This window comes from Saccopteryx bilineata, chromosome 7 (genome assembly GCF_036850765.1).
Source record: "Saccopteryx bilineata isolate mSacBil1 chromosome 7, mSacBil1_pri_phased_curated, whole genome shotgun sequence".
Taxonomy (NCBI): Eukaryota; Metazoa; Chordata; class Mammalia; order Chiroptera; family Emballonuridae; genus Saccopteryx; species Saccopteryx bilineata.
In genome coordinates this window covers 41,594,332-41,618,693 of record NC_089496.1, presented here as the reverse complement: position 1 = coordinate 41,618,693, position 24,362 = coordinate 41,594,332, and the positions used below count along the sequence as shown (strand labels likewise).

Genomic DNA, 24,362 nt, shown 5'->3' with positions numbered 1-24,362 from the left:
ATTCTCAGCCCGGGCACACAGGAGAAGCGCCCATCTGCTTCTCCACCCCTCCCCCTCTCCTTCCTCTCTGTCTCTCTCTTCCCCTCCCGCAGCCAAGGCTCCACTGGAGCAAAGTTTGCCTGGGCACTGAGGATGGCTCTGTGGCCTCTGCCTCAGGCGCTAGAATGGCTCTGATTGTGGCAGAGCAACGACCCAAGATGGGCAGAGCATCTCCCCCTGGTGGGCATGCCAGGTAGATCCTGGTCGGGCACATGTGGGAGTCTGTCTGACTGCCTCCCAGTTTCTAGCTTCGGAAAAATACAAACAAACAAACAAAATAAGTTTTAATTATTTTTCTTTCTTCTTTTCCATCCACAATCATACAAAAAAAATCTATTATTACTTAATCATTAGGATCTTGAAATGAGTATAGAAGAAATGGATATCACTAAGTGATCTTGAACTTGGAGTTAGATATGGTTAGTAAAAAAGACTTGATTAGTGACTGTTTTTTAATTATAGAAATGAGAATAAGAGCATGCATGCATGTAGGATATATACAACAGTAGACATTTATGAATTTTGGCTTCTAGCATATAATTAGCCTTGCCTAGTAGAACCCTAAGCTCCCACTTCCAGAAAATTCCTCATTATGAACTATCTTGTAAAAAGGGCAATCTCAGAGCCTGCCTCTCATTATGGAAGCCAGAAGTCAGGTATTTCCTCTATATTCACTCCTTAGCAAAGCCCAAATTTGGCAAAAGATATAAGGCTAGCCAATTAGACATCTACTTCCAGGATTCTGAACCTTAAGTGAATGATAGATGGAAAGAAAACCAGCTTTATGGCAGCAAAAAACAAGTGGTTATGACAATTCCTGCATAGTAATCTTGAAGTGTAAACTGGCAAAATTTTGGAAACTATGATAGTTATCTATTAGAGCTTTATGTAGCATAACCTATAACTCAACAACTCCAATCTTAAGTTTATGTCCTAACAGAAATACATACATTTGTACGTTAAAAGACATGTATACAATGTACAAAAATGTTCAAAGTAGTACTATTCTTTTTTTCTTTTTAAAGAGAAAGGGATTCATTTTAAGGCAGTGGTCCCCAACCCCCGGGCCGCGGACCGGTATTGGTCCGTGGGCCATTCATTTGGTATAAGTCCGCAGAGAAAGAATAAATAACTTACATTATTTCCGTTTTACTTATATTTAAGTCTGAACGATGTTTTATTTTTTAAAAAACGACCAGATTCCCTCTGTTATATCCGTGTAAGACTCACTCTTGACGCTTGTCTCGGTCACGTGATACATTTATCCATCCCACCCTAAAGGCCGGTCCATGAAAATATTTTCTGACATTAAACCGGTCTGTGGCCCAAAAAAGGTTGGGGACTACTGTTTTCAGGGGAACTTTGTTATTGTTTTCAGACTTTATTCACTTGAGAGAGAGAGAGAGAGAGAGAAGGGGGAAGGAGCAGAGAGCATCAACTCCCATATGTGCCTTGGCCAGGCAAATGCAGGGTTTTGAACCAGCGACCTCAGCGTTCCAGGTTGATGCTTTATCCACTGCGCCACCACAGGTCAGGCAATACTATTCTTAATAGTCCAAAACTGGAAATAAACCACACATCCATAATGATAGAATGGATAAACTGTGGTGTATTTATACAATGGAATACTATATACAATAAGGATGAACTAGAGTTATACACAACATAGATAAATCGCACAAACATACTGTAGTCTTTCAGAAACCAAGACACAAAAATATTTACCGCATGATTCCATGTATGTAAGTTCAAATAAAAAGTAAAAAAAAAAATCTATTGTGCTCAAAGAATAATTTTTACCTTTGAGGGGTAGTGATTGAGAAGGGCATAAAGAAGGACCTCTGGTATATTAGTCATGTTCTATTTCTTGCTGGTGGTGTGGTCACTTTGTGACAATTCATTGAGCTGCAGGTTTATGATTTGTATCTTTGGATCTTTTTTTTTTTTCCTGCACTTCTCTGAAGCTGGAAATGGGGAGGCAGTCAGACAGACTCCCGCATGCGCTCGACCAGGATCCACCCGGCTCGCCCACCAGGGGGTGATGGCTCTGCCCATCCGGGGCGTCACTCCGTCGAGACCAGAGCCACTCTAGCGCCTGGGGCAGAGGCCAAGGAGCCATCCCCAGCGCCTGGGCCATCTTTTGCTCCAATGGAGCCTCGGCTGCGGGAGGGGAAGAGAGAGACAGAGAGGAAGGAGAGGGAGAGGGGTGGAGAAGCAGATGGGCGCTTCTCCTATGTGCCCTGGCCGGGAATCGAACCCGGGATTCCTGCACGCCAGGCCGACACTCCACCACTGAGCCAACCGGCCAGGGCCTCTTTGGATCTTTTTACGTGAATCCTCTACATTGGAAAATTTACTTAAAAACAAAAGGCTGAAAATGACTGAAAGGGTGACAGAGGAAAGGTTCCATAAGAAGCTGAGGCTAAAAACAAAAAACAAACAAACAAACAGAAGCTGAGGGTGCTGGATGTGCAAACCCCCCTGCCACCACTATGTCTAGGATTGGCTGCTATGTTTCAGAGAGATGAAATGGCCGAAATCACAAAACTAATTAATAGTAGAGCAGGGATCAGAATTCAGGTTTTCTAATTTCACAGTGTTCTTAAACTCTTGTAGAAATGTTTCTGGGTGTATATAGAGGAATCCTTACCATTCAGGTACTCATTATCCTGATCCCCAAAGCAATGAGTCATAGGGGAAGCAAAAATAGTCATAACGAAAATATTCATGCAAGAATAAGGACACTTATAAAATTAGCCCTCACTCAAACATTCCTCCACTGGCTCAGACCAGCTTCTACTTCTGCCAGTTCCCATCAACTGCCATTGTCAGTCATTCTTGGTGAGTCTCTACAGCATTATGTTACCCAGAACAATACGAGTATAATGTAAATCAACTGCAAAGTGAACCTACACAACTCATAAAAGGTGCAAGATTCCATGAAGTCGGTAAGTGTTGCTGGAGAACTGTTGGACTTACATGCAAAGTCACTGGCAAAAGGAGAATCCATCAGATTAAGGTCAATTAACTTACATCGCGGAAGAGATGCCGCCCCAGCATCCATTTTCCCTTCCTGCTCAGTTACAGAATCCTGATTTTTCAGTAACTGTATTTCTATTTTGACAGTAAATAAACAGATGTTAATATGTCTAAAGCTAAGTTTAAGAAACAGATATAAATCAAATTTTAAACCCAAAGAGCTAAATTATACAGCCTCCGACAAGGATACATTTGATGCCGCAACCCCTCCCTCCTCAAGGATACAATTGATGCCGCAAGCCAATTGCACCTTGTGTATTTTAAGAAATGAGACAATGCTTCACGATGCTAGAGTCCACGGATGAAAACATTATTTGGGGGAGTGGGAAGGTTACTGGAAACAAATTTGAGCACTGGCAAACTGTGTTCAACTACCATTTCAGGCAAGCACTACTAGTTAAGTGCAACAGTAATTTGAAGTCAGTGGTGCTGTATATATGGAAAGGTTTGCATGAAAGGAACAAGTATTTCTAAAAACAGACGCACAAAAGTTACATAAAATACTGAATTGAGACATTCATAGCTCCTTCGGCACAAAGGCCAGGAAAGATTTAAAGGCATCCCACAGAGACAGCCTCCGCATTCCTGCACCACCCCAGGAGCTGAGGAACAAAGACAAGATCCCGGCAGTCAGAACTCCCTTAAAGAAGCCAAAAAGCTTCATAAAGGTCTAAATTCCTCTACTGTTACCCACATTCCCACCAGAACCACTAGATAAGCAAACCAGGTTCTGCAATTACTCACAGAACTTGCTTTTGTTCTCTTGAAAAACAGGACCACTGTCACAAAACCGAAACATTCCCACCAATCTCCTTAGACGCGTATTTTCTATAAAGTTGACAGAATCCAAACGCAACTAAGTGTGACTTTTGTTTCTGATGCTTTTTTGGCATACTATGTTATGGAATTTGAAAAAAACAAACAGCCCCTCCCCCCACACAAACGTCTCTAATTCTCCGGTGTCCTATAATCCGTTCTTTTCAAAACCCACCTTTCGCCGATGGCGTGAAGACGTTCATTAATGCGCTACAGACCCAAGACAGAACAAAGGGGTCCTTATCCCAGCAGAGGCGCCCAGAGCACTAACAGGACCGCCCCGCGGCTGTTCCTGCTCTAAACGAACGCGGACAGGAGGGCACCGCAGCGCGCTCCACCCGGCCACGCAGAAGGGGGCGGGGATCGGGACGAGCGAGTCGCCGATTTCAGGCCCAGCAATGCTTCTCCCTCGTTGGGGGGCTCCGGCTTGGGCTCTGGCAACACCTTCCTCGGCTAGCCAATGGAGGGATCCTGGCCTCACCACGAGATAACTAGGGCAGAGCTATTACACAACCGACACCCAGAGCCGAATGCCATCCCGAGGAGTCCCGCACGGATCCGACTTGGGAGTCACAGCACCGGCCGACGAGCAGGCGCTGGTGGAGTCTCTACTAACAGCAGCTTTGCTAGCGTGCGACAATGCGAGGGAGGGCGAGGACAGAGGCAGCAGAGGGTCTCTCTCCATCCTTAGGGCGCAGGTTCCGGCGCTGGGAGCCAGGGGCCCGAACCCAGGACCAGGACCAGGACCACCGCCCGCCCCCCTCCGCCCCCCAGCCGCCCGTCACTCCCACACAGGCGGTACCTGTTTCCGCATACTGTTCATGACGCCCATGAAGCCCGCCAACAATTTAGCTTCTTCCCGAGCAGCGAGTTTCTTCTCGGTCTTCTTCTTGCAGGTTTTCTCCACCACGGAGGCTGCCATCCTCCGTCAATTCGGTGTACGCCCGGGGCTCGCCGGGCCGGGCGAGGGGTTGCTCGCTCCCGGCAGGCTGGGGCTGATGCTTCCCAAACACCGCGGCAGGGTGTGCGGCTGCAGCGCCTTGCTCCCGAGCGCGCGGGCGGCTGGGTCGCGGCCACTGCGGAAGAACGAGGCCTGCAGGTCCCTTACAAGCTCCCGGGGAGGCAGCCTCGCGGGCCCGGGTGCATCCCGGAGAGAAGAGAGGGCGACTGGGCCTGCGCAATGCGCTGGAGAGGCGGGGGCGCTATGAAGGGAGCAGGGGGCGGGGCCTGCGTCACAGCGGCGTGCCTCTCAGCCACGCAACGCGGGCGTGCCGCGGTTGCCTTGGTACCCGCCTGGAGTCGCCTGAGGTTTGACTTCCAGCTGGCCCAGGTGGCGCGTCTCCTTACCTTTGTCCAAGACCACCAGTTTAGATTACGTGGCGAGATGACCTATTTTGGATAATGTTGACTACATTGAAGTATTTCCCATTAGTATCATCTCTGTAAGAACAGGGCTGGTGTTTCCTTCACTGCACAACACCAGAGATTGGCATACCACAGGCGCTCAATAAGTATTTATCACGTACTGCAAAGTAAAGGCTTATGGCATGGAACCCAAGATTTATTTGAGATTCATAAAGCAAGAACATACAGTCCGGTGGGTGTCTCCTTGATACGGAATGCCTGACTGCGTAGGTTGGTTTGCTTATCTGTGTTTTAAGTTCAGGTGTGAGCTCCAGAAATCTTCAGTTAGGCTTCTGCAGGTGTTCTGCGGGAACAGGAAACTCAATCACAGAAGTGATGTTAATGCTTTTTGTAACTATAATAATTTATTCTTTTTAGTGTGTGGTAATATACAGGATTGTTTGTAATATACATTCTGAAAACTTTCTACTCATCTCCTTAATTTTCTATTTAGGTCTATATAGGAATATACAGAGACATATTTTATGTAAAATAATTTACACTGTGGAAGTATTATGCTTTCTCTTGATAACGACAAACAATATGACCTAACAAAGAGCAAGGGGCAGATAAGCCTCCATTTTTACAAAGAACAAGACATGTCTCTGTGCATTTTATTGTTTTTACTTTTTTTTTTTTTTTTGTATTTTTCTGAAGTTGGAAACCGGGAGAGAGACAGACTCCCGCATGTGCCCGACCAGGATCCACCCGGCATGCCCACCAGGGGGCGACGCTCTGCCCACCAGGGGGCAATGCTCTGGCCCTCCGGGGCGTCGCTCTGTTGGGACCAGAGCCACTCGAGCGCCTGGGGCAGAGGCCAAGGAGCCATCCCCAGAGCCGGGCCGTCTTTGCTCCAATGGAGCCTCCGCTGCGGGAGGGGAAGAAAGAGACAGAGAGGAAGGAGAGGGGGAGGGGTGGAGAAGCAGATGGGCGCTTCTCCTGTGTGCCCTGGCCGGGAATCGAACCCGGGACTTCTGCACGCCAGGCCGACGCTCTATCACTGAGCCAACCGGCCAGGGCAGTTGTTTTTACTTTTAATCTAGGGGTTCACAGATATTCTTCAATTTTAACTAGTCACTAATTTGAGGTTTTCAAGTGGACCCTGACAATAGAAACCATTTATTCCTAAGGATGTTAGAAACTAGGAAATTTTTGCTCATTTTACTAAATGACGCAGGACACTGAAGAATAAGAACACAAGCAGTTTTTAATTTAAAGGAAGTGGAAACCTGTCTAACTAGAAGGCTTTGAGAGACACTAAGGATATGATTCAAAGGCAGAAACGTAGGTGATGAGATTAAGTGCTATTCTGTAACAAGACAAAAAGGATAGCATCCTTCCTACTTGATGTTTGGACAGTTCTTTCACATATTGCAGAACACCAAGAGACATGGAAGAGCCATATGATACAGAGCTTAAAGAGACCATGGAGGTTATATTGCACACAGGTTGTGTGTGACTTTTCCTGGATGCAAAGTCAAGCAGCCCCACTCTCTTATGCCTTAGACACCTTAACTGTAAAAATAGAACCTACCACATGGAACTCGTATAAGGATTATGAGACACTTAGATTGGTGCCAAGACAAGGCAAACGGTATGACTGAGTCAATAACATTAACTATTATTATTTAATCCAGCATTTCCCAAAATGTGTCCCTCAGAATACCAGTGCTATAAATCATCCCCACTCTCCCCAGAGTAGGACCCCTGGTAATTCAACTTTGGCAAATAATATGTCCTTCTTGGAGAAAATCCTGAACACATTTGCATATTAAGTTTTTGGACTCTAACTGTACCTATTGCTTGAACCTAATCAGCTTTGCTGTGGTATGCTGGCTTTTGAGGTGTCAAGTCAGCCATTTCCAATTTTCCATGAATTTTTCAATCTTCTATTCACTTAGAGCAGGGGTCCCCAAACTACGGCCCACGGGCCACATGCGGCCCCCTGAGGCCATTTATCTGGCCCCCGCCGCACTTCTGGAAGGGTACCTCTTTCATTGGTGGTCAGTGAGAGGAGCATAGTTCCCATTGAAATATTGGTCAGTTTGTTGATTTAAATTTACTTGTTCTTTATTTTAAATATTGTATTTGTTCCCATTTTGTTTTTTTACTTTAAAATAAGATATGTGCAGTGTGCATAGGAATTTGTTCATAGTTTTTTTTTATAGTCCGGCCCTCCAACGGTCTGAGGGACAGTGAACTGGCCCCCTGTGTAAAAAGTTTGGGGACCCCTGACTTAGAGAATGGGGTCCTAAAGCAGCACTTGTTCTATACTATATACTTTATTATACAGTAGTTGGTTTCAGCTGATTGCATCAAGGCTGAACACCTGAACCAAAGAAAGCTAATTAATAAACTGGGGTGAAGAGCATCATATTCTCTCTGGAGACTGGAGATAGATGTTGGTGAGCTGGTATGTGGCAGCTCTACGGGGAATACGTACAAAGGGTGTAAGCAGCCATCTTTGGACCATGTGCACAGGTAAACAGAGACAGGTCTGCTAGACTTCAGAAAGAAAGAATAAAACAGAAACCCAGACAGAAGTCAGGGAAGAGACCAGGTGGTAAGAGAGAGAGAGGGAATAGAAGAGAGGAGGAGAGAGGGAGAGGGAGCTAGAGTAAAGTTAAATAAGCTTAAAATTCAGGATCTCTAACTTTAACAGGCTTCTTTCAAGACTTGGTTCTAGCAGTGTGTTCTCATGGTCATTTGGATTTGTAAAATTTATAAAAGTAAATATTTTAAACACAATCAGTTGAGTTTGTTGTCTCATTCTACTTTGATTTTGCCTCGATCATCCCTCTTTTACTATCAGGTGGATTTGGAATGGACATGATATTTTTGGGAACTAAGGACAAATTGAATTGGAGTTGAATAGGATATATAAGGTCTACTGGAAAGTTCTGTCCGTTTCTATCACAACATTTTTTTTTTTTCCTGAAGCTGGAAACGAGGAGGCAGTCAGACAGACTCCCGTGTGCGCCCAACCAGGATCCACCTGGCATGCCCACCAGGGGGCGATGCTCTGCCCATCCGGGGCATTGCGACCAGAGCTACTCTAGCGCCTGGGGCAGAGGCCAAGGAGCCATCCCCAGCGCCCGGGCCTATCACAAGTTTTGACATGTAAGCACATGTTTATTTGTTGCATGTGTGCCTCTCTATTTTTATCACTTAATGTATACATACTGACGTAGCAAATTAAAACAAAGTTGATTCACGTTAGTCTTATGTGTGAAACCATAGTGTACCCATGGCTACTGATAAAGTTCATTTACGCCACTGTAATTTTTACGAATTTCAACAAGGAAGAAATGCTACAGAAGCATGTCCATCGCATCCACCATATTCCCTGGACTTAGCACCCTCCGACAAACGCTGGCAAGAAATCATTAATAATAATGGCAATTATATTATTTAATAAAGTTTATTGACAGTAAAAAAAATGTGTATTTTGTTTTATTCCAAAAACGACAGAACTTTCCGGTAGACCTTATATTTTTGTAGATCATAGTTACTTACATGTAGTTAAGTTATTTTTAGCTTTTCTGTTGTAGGTAAGACTTTCAGTGTGCCCACTGTGCCAACTGTGCTGTAATAAAAAGATGCAGGGCTAGAAATCTTCTCACAATATGCCCTACAGTGTCCAACACTGAAGCTTAATGTAAGAAGTGCAGGAGAAACAAGTTTGAAATGTATAAAGCCAGAAGCTGGTTTGTAGAGAATTCTTTCAATTTTCAGATATGCAAAATGATAAGAAAAATATTTAGTAGCCATTGTACTTTAGTAAAAAATGAATGTCATATACTTGTCATGCATGTATTTTATAGTTATAATATAGCATACAAATTATAAATGTGACCTCAATTTCCAGAATGGCATAGTAAGGACTTCTGAAAATCCATTCCTCCATAAAAGTAACAAAAACACTGGAATATTGTCAAAATCAACTTTTTCAGAATGTTGGAAGCTAATAAAGGCTTGCAACAATCCAAGTAGTATTTTTTGTGTCTTTCTTTCTTTCCTCAATATTATGTTGATGAAGTCCATCTATGTTGATAATTATAGTTCTAATTCATTCACTTTAAACTGAAATATAATTTTTTGTTATATCAACATCAATTCTTCATCCATTTCCTATTAGTAGACATTAAAGTTGTTTAGGCTTTTTTCTATTATCAAAAAAAAATTGTGCCTGATCTGTGGTGGTGCAATGGATAAAGCGTTGACCTGGAATGCTGAGGTCGCCAGCTCAAAACCCTGGGCTTGTCCAGTCAAGGCACATATGAGAAGCAACTACTATTCTACCTGTGTGTGTCTCTCTCCTTTCTTTCTATCTCTATCTTTAAAATCAGTAAGTAGAAAATCTTTTTAAAAATTGCTATGAACATGCTATTCTATATATAGCTCCTTGTGTACAGATATTTCTATTGTGAACATTTTGCTTATCGATTGGTCAGCATTCTTTGTTGAGGCAGGTTTTAGGCAAACTGAGTTTGAGCTCATATATTTGTACAAATGTCCAGTAAGTCATTGAAAATGCAGGATGAGTTCTCCAAGAAAAAGATATAAATGAGCAAAAGCAGATTATTGATTGACAGCTCAAGGAGGAAAAAGATCCAGCAGAGGCAAAGAAGTATTCAGAAGCGACCTAGAAAAACATGTCCTTATATGATCCTAGCAGTCACATTTTCTTTGCCTATACAATTCAGTGTGGCATGGATTCCTGCAGGAAGTCCAGTCTTTTTTGAATTTTATTTCTCAGGTATATCTAAGAAGCCCCAGAGGTGCTGATTCATGTCCAAATGTTTGTCTTCTAGCTATTATTTTTTTTAAGTCAGCCCAAAACTCAATCAATGTGCTCCCTTGAGGTTAGCGGATTCCACAGAGCCTTCCCAATTCTGTAACTCCAGAGCGTGCTACTCATACAGTGTTGACTAAGACACTGGGTACACTGCCCCCTGAAACCCCAGCGGTCTAAAGGCGTGCCCTGACCAGACCATGCTCTCATTGCCCAGTGACCATCTGCACTATCACTACTATTGCTGAAGCTGAAACTGCTGTGGCTCTAATTATGCCAACAGGAATATTGCAGCTCCTAACCCAGGTTATGGTTGTTCCTCATAGTACAGAGGGAAATGCATAATGTGTTATCAAATGGAACCTACACCATATGTGACCTAGCCTCACCACTTTCAAACTCTTCCAATTCACACTCATTTCTCTGGGGTAAGTGCCTGCCTCTGGGCGGCTGTGTTGGGGCATATCCACTAATGAATCCAGACCAGGATTCACTTTTCCAAGCTGATTATTTCACTTTTTTTTTTCTGTTGCCTAATTTAAGTCCATCAAATAATTGTCATTCACTTGAATGTGAGAGGAGAAGAGACACATTCTCACTTCCATTCCTCACAAGAGTACTATTATGTGTTGAGGGCTCTGACTAATACTAATACATTCTCATTCTCAGCAGCATCTAAGTTTTCAACAGCCAATAGGTATGTTTGGAGGTGGGAGGGTGCTATCAAAATGTTCTGTTGTAACTCATAGATACAGAGAACAGACTAATGGTTACCAGAGGGGATGGGGTTTGGGGGACTAGGTAAAAAAAAAAGTGAAGGGTTTGAAAAGTACAAATTAGTACTTACAAAATGTCATAGGGATGTAAAATGCAGCACAGGGAATATAGTCAATAATGTAATAACTATGAATAATATCAGGTAGATACCAGAAATCTCAGGAGGGGGGAACACTTTGTAAAGTATATAATTATTTAACCACTATTCTGTAGACCTGTAACTGATACAAAATACACTATGCTGTACACCTGAAACTGATACAAAATAATATTGAATGTAAACTGTAATTGAAAAAGAAAAAATTTTAAAAATCCTGTTGTATCACAAGAGCACCTTCTCTCATTCTCTTAATGAGGCAAAGTTACCCTAAAATGTTGAGGGTCCTGCAGAGGTGGGCTTTCTATCGGTTAATGAAGCTTAAATGTCACTTGCCTTGGCCCCTACTAAGCGAGCACCCTCACAGTGTAGTCATAAGCTCATACATTTTTGTAACATTTGCCAAAGTAGATCTTTTTGTATACTTTTTCTCAAAGAAGTTCTCTCCCTCTAGGTAAAAAAAAACTTTAAGTTTCATAAAACCTGGATCCATCCCTGATCTCAGGCAAAACTTTGTGAAAAAGTTTTTGTTGCTTTAACTTTTAAGAGGTAAAGTAGCGTAATAGAATCAAGGCGACCTGATTTGATCCCAGGTTCCATTTCTTATTAGCTGGGTAATACTGGGTGTGTTACCCAACGTCTCTGAACGTGAGGTTCCTCAGCTGGGAAGTGAAGATAATAATTCATGTCCTCCAGGATTACTGTGGGAATTAGAGCACCTAGAAGGGTGTTTGGCACCTTCTAGATAATCCAAACCAGTGTATGTATTGTTATTATTATTATTTTTTTGTTAACTGCAAAAAAGACCTTGCCTGAAGGAGTGGGAACTTATTTCCCATGTTTTCTACATATCTACTTATTCTCATTTTTTAACCTAGACTCAATTAAAAGCTCCTTGAACATGAAAGAAACAGCCAGAAAAATGGGGTCTGCTCTAAACTCTTAACTGAGTAATTCAATTGCCAAGCACTGTTGTTGTTTTTTTTCTTTCATATCTCAAATTTGAGGGCTTCCGGGGTGATTAGATTGCCTTGACTTTCCCAACATAATATTCATATCTAGGCAAGAAGGCTATAATAGATATGTCTTTCAAAGCCATTCACTTTTGGTCTAAATCCCAAAGGGAAAAATCTGATACTGAAAGCATAACATAAGGAGTCAACATTCTTTCAAATGCGAAGGAAAGGAACAAGATAGTAGTCTTCAGCCCATATGCCAATATGTCAAGGGGCCGTGCCCAGCCGTGGAGTGGTTCTTCCCCCCCCCCTCCACAATTAAAGTGCCAAACATACAGAATCTTTCAAACTCATGGGAGTCTTAAGTGGGACAAAATTATAAAATTTAGTCACATCCTCAATTGAAGATTGGAATGTTTTTTCTTGTAATTGCTTAATTGACTCTTTTGCCTGTGGGTCATATACTAATTCACTGTAACCATGGCTTGTAATTAAAATGCTGTTTTACTTAAGACAACATGACAATGAAATCCATCTATGAAAGGATTTCAGCCCAAGGCATTTCGTTCTTCCTCAGAACTCAGGTCAAGTTGGCTGGAGAACAAATGTCCCTTTTTCTGAATTCATTTCCACTGAGTGTAGGAAAATGGCTGGAGACTGCTTGCTGCCCTGGAACAAGTCTTTGGTGTGGACTTCGGAACGCCAAGTCCTGCAGGGGCAGAATGCCGCCCCGGCAAGCACTGATAAGATTGTTTATAACACTGTTTAGAAACAGCTGATCCCTATAGCCTTTTTCCTATATACCTGAAAGGTATTAGTTCTGCATCCAAATCTATTCGAGACTAATTTGACCCAGGCTCTGCTAATTTGCTTGATGAGCAAGGGAACGAATACATATGATGAGGCTGCAGCTATCTGGGCTCTCAGTCCTAGAGGATGGGAGTTCCCTGTAGCCATCTTTTCTCTATGTTGTGTCTTGTATGTGTTTTTTCTTAAATCCTGTAGCGCCTTCCTTTCTGTGCGCACCCATTGCTGAGCTGGTCGCGGCAAGTGGCACCCAGACAGGGACTCGATTGGAACAGTGACGTGATTGGAAGAAGGATCGCCAGAGCGTTAAAGTGAGGAAACAACTGCTGGACACCGAGAGGGAATAGAGACCTCAGTTCAGTCCATCACAGGTAAGTGGTAAGGACACCCTCGGGGAAATACAGGGTGACAATGCGGAAAGGGGACAGTGTTATGATACGCCGTCTCTATATCTGTCTCTTAAAACAATTGTTGAAGGCTGGCAGGGCTAAAGCCAGCGAAGCGAAACTTTTAGACAGCCTAAAATAATAAGAGGCCATAGACAAGGAATAGAGTATCTCTAGTAGCTACTGTTCACAAAAGCCTCCTCTCTAAACCCCAAGCAGTGCTTTTAAAATGGATAAGCCTGTTTGGATTGAACAGTGATCATTCACTAAAGAAAAATTGGAGGCTCTTCAAGAATTAGTATTCGAGCAATTAGAAAAAGGACATATAGATTCGAGGAATCATTTAGCCCATGGAATTCTCTAGTGTTTGTGATTAAGAAAAATCCGGGGAAGTGGAGGTTTTTGACAGATTTACGTGCAGTAGATGCAGTAATTCAACCTATGGGAGCTTTACAACCAGGGTTACCAAATCCATCTCTAATACCTAAGGCTTGGGGGCGCCTTCCTTTCGTGCGCGCCCATTGCCGAGCTGGTTGCGGCCGCTGAGCTTCAACATCTTTCTCCAGTTTATCGTAAATGTCCATTTGCAGCCTTTCCCGCAAACCATTTCAAGGGGAGTTGTATTCTCTTGAGCTTATATTTATCTCTGTTCTCCCTCACTGCCCTCTCCTGTATCCCACAAACACACACATTAGAGTGACCCTGTAAAGTCAGTGGAATTCTGCCCCCCACTCCCTTGTTACTGGGGACTTGCAGACCAGATGTTCTAGGTAGCTGTCCATCTTCTCTAGGTTTATTGCCTATCCTCTTCCCTTCTACTTTTCCACATAGCTTTCCCCATACTCGGTAAGCATTTCCAAAAACAGACCAAACACACAGGGAAAAAATTACAAACAAGGATTTTCTAAATCCTCAAAATAGGTTGACCATGATACCCAGCTTTTCCATTGCTGTACCAACAGTTACACTCTGTTAGGAAAATCTTTCATTATTTTGAGGCAGCGGTTCAAAGGGGCAGCCTTCTGATGTGGAAAGATAGCAGAACATGTGAAAACACATAGAAAAACTGTCCAGAAACTAAATTACAAAACAAGTTGCTAACAATGCTTATATTTATGGGGATGAGAGATATTTGAACAGAAATAAAAAGTAAAAAAAAAAAAAAAAGAAGAAGAAAAAAAGAGAAGATTCTCATAATTCCTGAAAACAGGATCTCCTTGTGGGGGCCATTTCTCTTGCACAGAGCTTTGGTATTTTATTAGAGTAAGATGGTTGTACTACTGTATCTAAAAGTCCAGGTCAGGTCTCTCACGGTGGCAGTCTGCTGCTGAGAGGCTGGGAAGAACAGGTCCGGACAGCTGCTGTGAGAAAAATAATCTCTCTCTCTTGGTCACAACCACCAAGGCATCAAAACTATAAAGAAAGCAGTGCTCTTGGGTGAGTATTAGGATGGCTCCCTCCTTCTATAGGCAGGGGAGGAGCTAAGAGGAAAGTGACAGAGGTTGAGTACCTGTGAATGTCAGTGTTTGAAGGGCAGGCAGGTATCTCAGATAATGTGTGGAACAATACAGAGTTTTAAAAGCAAAATTCTTAAAGTTATTTGAATGAATATGATTTTTACTGAACTCAGTGAGGGAATCAAGGAATAGATAAAAGATTTGATTTCCTTAAATGCTTACACACACACACACACACACACACAGAGTTGGCAAAAGAAAACACTAATGGAGATACAAAACTGGTTAACATTCTACAGGACAATAAAATAATAACATACTTGTGGTTGATTACTCTAAAAGCTATAAAATCAGAACAGCTTATCCAACCCTTCAGGTAACCTCTAACTTCACAAGGCTGTAGTACCATTTGCTCTTTTATCAGTTGTGGATTGTAAAGTCAAATATACTTTGAAAACAAAGTGATCATGACTACTAAAATGAGATAAGGGTAAACCAAGACTGCATGGTTTCACTCAGTCTTTCTTCCAGTATTAACTTTGAAAGTTCTCAACATTTATCTTTGTATGGGAGCTGGTATTTTTCTACACCACCCATGACTTTCAGTATTTGGAATGCGTGAAATCAGTTTTGGTAGCTCAGAAACCTCTTTAGCTCACCAGCTAATTCCCCACAAAGTTCTATTTTGGCAAAAAAAACAACAAACCCCAAAACAAAAAAAACCTGCTCCCTTTAGAGCTGCCTTTACAACCACTGCTGCTTCTCTTGAATACAAGAGCCAGAGAACTGTTTATTAAGCCAGGACCCAGAGAAATCCTGTGGATGGTAGGGATTTTTTCTCCTTATCTTTGTATCCTTAGTCCTAATATAGGACTGAGCAGAGTCACTAAATGAAGCAAATATATTCAAGCCTAACTAGAGTATAAATACCTCTTGCCCATGAACTTTACCTCGGAATGTGTTGAAATTGGATAAATGAGGTTTGTGAAATGCCTGCTCAAATTTCAGTATCTTTTTCAGAAAACAAGGCAATTAAATGTCCTGTTAACCCTACCTTCATCTTTTTTTTTTTTGCATTTTTCTGAAGCTAGAAACAGGGAGAGACAGTCAGACAGACTCCCGCATGCGCCCGACCGGGATCCACCCGGCACGCTCACCAGGGGGCGACGCTCTGCCCACCAGGGGGCGATGCTCTGCCCATCCTGGGCGTCGCCATGTTGCGACCCTCCTGGGTGTCGCCATGTTGCGACCAGAGCCACTCTAGCGCCTGGGGCAGAGGCCACAGAGCCATCCCCAGCGCCCGGGCCATCTTTGCTCCAATGGAGCCTTGGCTGCGGGAGGGGAAGAGAGAGACAGAGAGGAAGGCGCGGCGGAGGGGTGGAGAAGCAAATGGGCTCTTCTCCTATGTGCCCTGGCCGGGAATCGAACCCGGGTCCTCCGCACGCTAGGCCGACGCTCTACCGCTGAGCCAACCGGCCAGGGCCCTACCTTCATCTTTAATTATGAAATATCTTTTATAAATTTCTTCATCCTTCTGTATTTGTGAGGCTACACATCCCCCAATTTTTTCTCTTATAAATGCTACAAAAGATCTAGTAACTCAAATGGATTCCCAAATTTGGTTCATTTGTGATTTTTATTTTATTTTATTATTATTATTTTTTTCTGAAGCTGGAAATGGGGAGGCAGTCAGATAGACTCCTGCATGCGCCCGACCAGGATCTACCCGGCGCGCCCACCAGGGGGCGATGCTCTGCCCATCTTGGGGCGTCGCTCTGCCGCAACCAGAGCCATTCTAGCGCCTGAGGCAGAGGCCACAGAGCCATCCTCAGCACCCGGGCAAACTGCTCCAATGGAGCCTTGGCTGCGGGAGGGGAAGAGAGAGACAGAGAGGAAGGAGAGAGGGAGGAATAGAGAAGCAGATGGGTGCTTCTCCTGTGTGCCCTGGCCGGGAATCGAACCTGGGACTCCTGCACGCCAGGCCGATGCTCTACCACTGAGCCAACCAGCCAGAGCTTGTTTGTGACTTTTAAAGGATAACTTCTCTTCTTTGGGGAGCACTATTAATTTCTCAGTGATCAGAAATAAATTTAGCAATAAATTTGTTGCTTGCTTCAGACAAGCGTGGGAAAAGTTGTTTTCAAGACTGAAATATATATTATCAGTTGGCAGAATCTATAGTATTCCCTCAAAATGGATAAAAATCATTCAAGTATATCCTTTGCCTGGTAATTGGTGATATAGTCTTAGGAAGAATCTTATTGTAACACAAAAGCATTTAACTACTATTTTGTGTGTATATTTGTGTGTGTGGGGGGGGAGGTGTTCGTGTACATGTGTGTGAGGGAGAGAGGGGGAGAGAAAGAGAGAGGGCGTTTAAATGCTTGACTTGATTTTTTTTGTTTGTTTGAGAAACAATCTAGAGTTTTAGAGAGTTGTTGGGTCCAGATCACATGAGCTCTGTGCGAGGGCATAACGAATGCACGGGACAAGAGCATCCTCTCTCTCTTCTGACTGCCTTACGAAGGGACTGGGAGGAGGCCTAAACCCTCTAACTCAAATGTGATTATATTTCATGCCCAGATCCAAGAATCTGACATTAGTCATGGTTCCTGTCCTCGGGGTGGGGCAGGATGCAATTAATTTGCTTTGGTGAGAACTGCAACGAAGGGGAGGAAACTCAGTTGGAAACTAGCTAGTAAGAGGAAAACTCCTTAGAATCAAGTGATACTTGATTTTCATAGGCAAAGAAAAAAAAACCCATAGTGAAAAAAAAATTGTATTTCCTGTTTTAGAGAAAGCTTCAGGGGATCACAAACCACAGCTGTGCTGTCCTTGGAGAACATGGACTTCTCTATCACTGCCAAGGGTGAATATTTTACTTCATCCATTTTGGAACTCAGTGTAACCTCAGAGGAATGAAGATTTGCTTGAGACACAATGCTTGATTTCTTGCTTATAGTTCATATTTTGTCCTCATTCTGTCTCTAAAGTGAGTTTTCCAAATCCTTGTGGTTTCCCACCCTCTTCTTTTCTCTGGATATGTGTAAATAAATACCCATATGATATTAGAGTAAGGAAATAAATCAGAATTAAAACAGTTTTTGTTCTGCAGTCCTCTCCCAAACCCTTCTTCGCACCTGGAAACTTATTTATGTCTGTGTTTTTCTACAGATTAGCATCTTTCCCTTGGCAGAAACCTGGTAGAAAGTCTCAGAGGTCAGTGATAAACCTCAGCCTTTAAGAAAAGTAGGACATAGCAATTAAATATGCTTGGAAAAATCAGTAGAAACTCAATGCATATTTTCCAGCTCTGCAACTTCTCAAATGCCCCCAGCAAACCAACAGCTCTCATGGGTACTGATGATGCTCAGATTTGGGCCTTTGCTACTTTTCTCCACTAGAAGGAGCCTGGACTCCTCACACTATAGCAGTTTCCAAGATTAGAGACAGGAAAAGAAATGTAAACGGGTCAGGAAATATCCTTCTGTTGCCAGAAAACACGAATTCTTTAAAAATATATATATAGTAAGGTCAGTACTGACAGGGGAAAGGAGCAGATTAACAGTGTTCCCACCGGCTAAATTTGGAAAAAATTAAGTATTAAATGATTATTTTTACTATTTTAAGTTCATAATAACTTAAAAGAATAGGCCCTGGCTGGTTGGCTCAGTGGTAGAGCGTTGGCCTGGCATGCAGGAGTCCTGGGTTCGATTCCTGGCCAGGGCACACAGGAGAGGCGCCCATCTGCTTCTCCACCCCTCCCGCTCTCCTTCCTCTCTGTCTCTCTCTTCCCCTCCCGCAGCGAGGCTCCATTGGAGCAAAAGATGGCCCGGGCGCTGGGGATGGCTCCTTGGCCTCTGCCCCAGGCGCTAGAATGGCTCTGGTTGCAACAGAGCGATGTCCCAGATGGGTGGAGGATCGCCCCCTGGTGTGCGTGCGGGTGGATCCCGGTCCGGTGCTTGCGGGAGTCTGTCTGACTGCCTCCCTATTTCCAACTTCAGAAAAAAACCCACACACACACAAAAAGGAGTCTTCATAAAGAAATGAAGACCTGAAGAAGTGGTTATACCTGACTGTTTCAATGCTAGGTTTGATAAAGAGTTGAGAGTGGTAGAAAAATGTGATAGGACAAAAAAATAAAAATAAAAGTTATAAGCTGAATATAACAAACTGGGGTAAACAACAAGGCCTGTTTGCTCAGATTCCTATCTTGTAGATAAGGGTGTTCCTTTCCTCTGGGAATAGGGAGGGCACCTCTCACTGAGGGTTTTATGACCTATTTCAGGGGAAGGTCAGGAAGTTCTTCTTGCTCATGCCATTTCTCCGATTCCTTCAGCTTAAAATATTCAACATGTCAATGTACCATATTTTGGGATGGCCCATCAAGTTCAAAGACAATGGAACCTGGAAAATGTGCCAGACAGGACAGCCAATATATATGTTTTTTCTGCCTATTTCAACATCTTTCATATTTTTTTCTGACAGTCTATTTATAAAGTATATAAATGTCTTTATTTATAAGTCTGTATAAAGGAAAGTGATAGATAAAATGGCTACTCAACTGCCAACTCGAGAACAATGCAGGCCTGGAGGAGGAAGAAGGTCTTACTTACTCAGTAGCCTGGCCCAAATACCCCCGGTTGAGTCAGGGTACAATCAGATTTTGAGGAGCTGTGATGCCACTACAATCCACAGACAGAGGAAACTGTCTCGCACCAGCAGAGGCAGCAATGCCCCGGGCCCTTTGATTATTCTGTATAACTCCTGCCCTAGCCCTCCCTTGGGGCTGACACCTGTTGCTGATCTCAGCCCACTTGCACCCAAATGCTTTTAAAATAAATTTTTCTTTTCGAACACACTAGCCTCATGATTTTGGTTCGTTCCACGGTTTCTGCCTTTCAGAAAGAATATACAAAAAGAACACCAGAAGCAGATATTGTTCCAAGAAAGGAAAAGACCAACACCAGCAACCACCTGAAGTAACCAAGAGGATGGAGGTTTGACAATTATTCAGGACACGTAAATAGTCATGCAGGAAGATAATGTATTGCAAGGAAATAAAAGAGCCAGATATCCTAAAGAAGAGAATTAATTACACAGACTCAATCCCTCACCACCCAGGAGAAGCTATCTCTACGTCTTTGCTATGCAAAATATAGTTCAAAGACGAATAGTGTTGCCATCACTTGGTAGTTTATTAGAAATGCAGAATCTCAGGTTCTATTCCAGACGTACTAAACCAAAGTCTGTATTTTAACAAGATTCACAGATGATTCATATGCACTTTAAAGTTTACAAAACCCTGATCTAGCCAGTCTGCTAATTATAGTAAGATATTCACGAAACAGAAGTTTTTTATTGTAACTTCAGGCCAGACTATTATATATATTACAGTGGTAAGGCTATTGGTTAGATACTGCCAGAACTAAAATACATGAAAGAATGGATCATTTTATATAGAGAAACCATGTATCAAAAATAGAAAATCTATAGGAAAGGCAACTAATTAAAAGTAAAAGTGAGTTTTAACTTAAAGGTTTAATTTAATAATGTGGTTTGGGGTAGAATCATTTTGGACTATGATTGGATTCCAAATCCAACTGAGCAGCAGTCATTTGACTACCCAAACCCTGCAGTGCTGGTAATCAATATAATATTGTGAGTGTGTTTGTCTCTGTTACAGGTTGCTTAAAATATTTATAAGAACCTGATCTGTTAAATTTGTGATTTTAAGTACTTATTTACAGTGTATATTTAAATAAGTTTGTAATCACTGAATATCTGGGAAATTTTGTTGTTGAATCTGTGATTTGGTGTATCAGTTGTATGAACAGTGTATGAATGTTTAGGATAATGTTGATTGTTTAGTACTTAAAGAAATGCTAATTGTTTAATGCATCAGTTAGGTTTCTTCTGCAATAATGGTGTATAAATGCAATTTGCAAGTCGTGCATTTCATATTTTCGGTCTGCAGGTGGTCTGGGGAGGCTCTCCTTCAGACTGTGAGTTAAGTTTAGGCATATTACATGTGTTTCTGTGGTGGGACCAGTGGTTTCTCAGGGCTCTTCTTAAGGTAGATGGCAGAATTGCAAGACAGGACAGTGGAAACATGTGACTACCTTAATTCCTTGGCTCAAAACTGGCAGGCGCTCTTTCTGGTCCACATTCCATTGTCTAAAGCAAGTCACATGGCCAAGGCCAACATCAAAGAGGCAGGGAAGAATTCTCTACCTGCATTCCTGAACCGTGGCCAAAGTGGGGGGTGGGAGGGCAGAATTGGGAGCAAATAATGTAATCTACCACACTCAAGATATCCATGAGGTAAAAAACATTTCATACTAACTGAACCACAGACAGTAGTGATCATTTTCCATGCGCAAAAGCCTCTCATAAATAAAAGACCTTCTATTGCAAAGGTCTGGGTAGTGAAAGACCATTTATTTTTGTGTGGTCAAGTGCAATACGATGAGAACTTAACGTTATTTGATCTAGGTGTTTTTGTAGCAGGATTGCAAAATTACTCATGATATAGAAATTTAGGCGGGGTTTAGTTTCTTTATTTTGTCTATAGCTAATTTGGTCTTATAGCTGGAAAGAAAAAAACCAAACCAAACTCAATTTAATCTGGTTTAAAATGTGTTCTGATCCAGTAATTTAAACCACCTCATTAGGTGATTCTCAGGTTCTTGGATTTCCCCTATTTTCACACCTCACTGCCCTGTTATTTGAAAGAACATGGAGGAGTATAGATTATGGTATTCTTATGATATGGGGTGAGGAGAGAGGCCCTATGGTCTTCCCTGGTTCTGAATTGTGTACTGGTTAGTATATTTAAGTTTTGGCTATAGACTTCAGGGGCTGCTAAAGTTATTTTTTTCTGGTTCAGTCAAGACCTTGTCAGCCTTCTTTGTTGGCTCGCCCCCCCCCCCCCCCCCCCCCCCCCCCCCATCCAGCTCCTGGTCAAGCTGTTCATCCTGTGGGATCTTTTTTTTTCTTTTTTTTTTTTCTCTGTTTTTTTTTTTTAAAAGCTAGAAACGGGGAGAGACAGTCAGACAGACTCCCGCATGCGCCCGACCGGGATCCACCCGGCACGCCCACCAGGGGGCGATGCTCTGCCCCTCCGGGGCGTCACTTTGCCGTGACCAGAGCCACTCCAGCGCCTGGGGCAGAGGCCAAGGAGCTATCCCCAGCACCCGGGCCATCTTTGCTCCAATGGATCTTTGGCTGCGGGAGGGGAAGAGAGAGACAGAGAGGAAGGGGGGGTGGAGAAGCAAATGGGCGCTTCTCCTATGTGCCCTGGCCGGGAATTGAACCCGGGTCCCCCGCATGCCAGGCCAACGCTCTACCGTTGAGCCAACCGGCCAGGGCCTGTGGGATCTTTTACTGCCACAACAGATCCCACGCCAGGCTGTGGGCTCTCAACTCTGTTACCAAGAGAGGCTTGGGAGTACAGATTAGATTCTCTCTCTCCCTCTCTCTCCTCTCAGACCTCATCACTCCATTCTCCTAATCATGCCAGGACCTCTTGTGTTCGATGAAGCCACTCAGTGTAGCTATTCCAGAATCCCACAAGATGGGGCCAGATGACCACCTTGGAGCATGAGTTTCTCAATGTCTACCTTTTCCTTCCTCTGATCTTTCTTTTCCTTCTCACCATCTCCTGGACCACAAGAGGAAACTTCACTTTTACTTGTCCTCTATCACATCGTCTTTCCACCACAGTGTAGAAAGTTTCTTGGCATAGTGTAATAGGCAGAGAGAAAAGCTTAGGGTTTGCTTTGCCAAGTATAGCTCCTAACATGTTAAGTGGGAGCTGAAGTGATAAAGAAAAAAATCTCTTTCACCTTGACAGTTTCTCACTGCAAAATCTTAGTTTATATGTCAGGGGCTGTTAACTTCTTTCATTCCTAATTACTACCCCCCACCCAGTAGGCACACAGATGGATGCATTTAGCTCTTTAAAGGGAAAACCATGACTAGGAAAAGTAGAAGAGAAAAGCCTGTGCATTTTTCAAAGTTCTGCTGTTGCGACACTGACACTTTGTGTTTGTCAGAGCTCAAGTTAAATAATATTTCAGAAAATCAGGTTTGTTTCCACTTTTAGGTCTATTATCTTCTTAGGCAACACTGTGGAGAGCAATCTAGGACGCACATGATATGAAAGTTGACGTTCACTTGGAAACAGCCATAAACTTTATGTCTGTGTGTGTTCTGGGAGTTGGGGGACAGCCAGGGGTGATGAGGATTATCTAAAATTAAGATAGAATGATAAAGCCTGACCAGGCAGTGGCGCAGTGGATAGAGCGTCGGACTGGGACGCAGAGGACCCAGGTTTGAAACCCTGAGATTGCAGGCTTGAGCATGAGCTCTTTCAGCTCGAGTGTGGGCTCACCAGCTAGAGTATGGGGTCATGGACTGCATGGTCACTGGCCTGAAGACCAAGGTCACTGGCTTGAGCAAGGGGTCCCTTGCTCTGCTGTAGCTCCCCGGTCAAGGCACATATGAGAAAGCAATCAATGAACAACTAAGGTGCCGCAATGAAGAATTGATGCTTCTCATCTCTCTCCCTCCTGTCAGTCCCTATCTATTCTTCTCTCTGTCTCTGTCAAAAAGAAAAAAAAAAAAAAGATAATTTAATCCCCTCCAAATTACTGTCATTGCAGGCAAGGCAATAAGAATCTTGTCATATTTATTATCCACCCTTAATCTTTGATCAAAAGAAGTCATACATTGTCATAATTTCTCTTGCCCTCTCTCTTGTGGCCAGACTCTGGGCTATTCAACTTTAGGACAATAAATTGCTGCTTTGTGGCATTCAGCACCTCTGAAGGAGATACCGTCTTTTCTCTTGGTTGACAGCCACTTGGGAAGGTCAGGAGCACTATTCTAGCAGGAGCCATACATAACTCACAGAATTAACGCCACTCCTGCTCTTTGGGCTTTTTAAGAAGTGGAAACCACTTCATATGCAACGTTCAGCTTATCAAATCCTATCCAGAGCAGAGTTTTATAGAATCTCCCAGAAAAGATTTCAAACAAATTCCCCACTCTATTGGGACTTGCTACAATCTGGGAGATGAACTGATTTCTTGAAAGAGAGGGAAATGCCACATCCACTCTACCTACTCTATTACTGTGCTGGCACCTAGGACTAGCAGAGATGCCATGATAACAAAACACTGATTGTATCACGCCCTGTGTAGTGATACTCTGAGAAGGTTTTCTCAGTAGAAGATATTATCTCCCTCATACATCTCCTTCAAAATCCCTTTAAAACTCAGAATCATATTGATATAAACTTTATGGGGAAATCTAGACTGTCAAATTGGTTATCTCATCAAGAGGAGAGCTGTAAATAGTTTAGTCATTCTGGGCAAAGAGAGAAACAGCATTCTAGGGACCACTGCTGTATGACTGCCTGTTCTCTACAGTTTGAGCTCAGATAGCATTAGTATAGGACAGTGGGGCTAGAGTTGTGTTCAAATCTACAGGGCATAGTCATCTTGACTCTTATGGCTTTATAGGAGCGTCCCAACCCCAACCTGCTCCCGGTCATAAGGAAAGCAAATGAGTGATTACAATGATGTCTGAAAGCTCAGGTCTTACTGATCCCTGATACAGACAGATCTTTCCCAATCTTATGAACCAAGGGGATCCTAATTATAACATGCCCAATTTAACCACCATTTATAGCTCATCAAAGTTAGATTTCTTTTTTATATCTGGGCAAAGGTCCTTACTGATCTTTGATCCAGGCACCAAATTTGGGTGGTTTCAGAGATATCT

General features: G+C 43.0%; 1 protein-coding gene and 1 long non-coding RNA gene across 5 annotated transcripts in view; one reads left to right on the top strand and one right to left on the bottom strand.

Moving 5' to 3' along the window:
* KLHL7 (kelch like family member 7) overlaps positions 1 to 5,059 on the bottom strand; it is a 42,969-nt gene extending 37,910 nt beyond the window's left edge. Inside the window, exon 1 of one of the 4 annotated variants that reach the window (XM_066238340.1) lies at positions 4,697 to 5,059. In XM_066238340.1, coding sequence (XP_066094437.1) covers positions 4,697 to 4,816 — 120 coding nt within the window. In that variant the 5' untranslated portion in view covers positions 4,817 to 5,059. Of the gene's footprint in view, positions 1 to 4,069; positions 4,206 to 4,696 lie in introns of those variants that run through there. The other 3 variants (XM_066238342.1, XM_066238343.1, XM_066238341.1) reach the window with 3 other exon arrangements.
* Positions 5,060 to 12,778: 7,719 nt separating this feature from the next.
* On the top strand, positions 12,779 to 19,882 carry LOC136310159 (uncharacterized). Its single transcript, XR_010726521.1, has 3 exons — positions 12,779 to 13,108; positions 17,369 to 17,442; positions 19,479 to 19,882. It is a non-coding gene; the product is annotated as an uncharacterized lncRNA (long non-coding RNA).
* Positions 19,883 to 24,362: the final 4,480 nt, after the last annotated feature.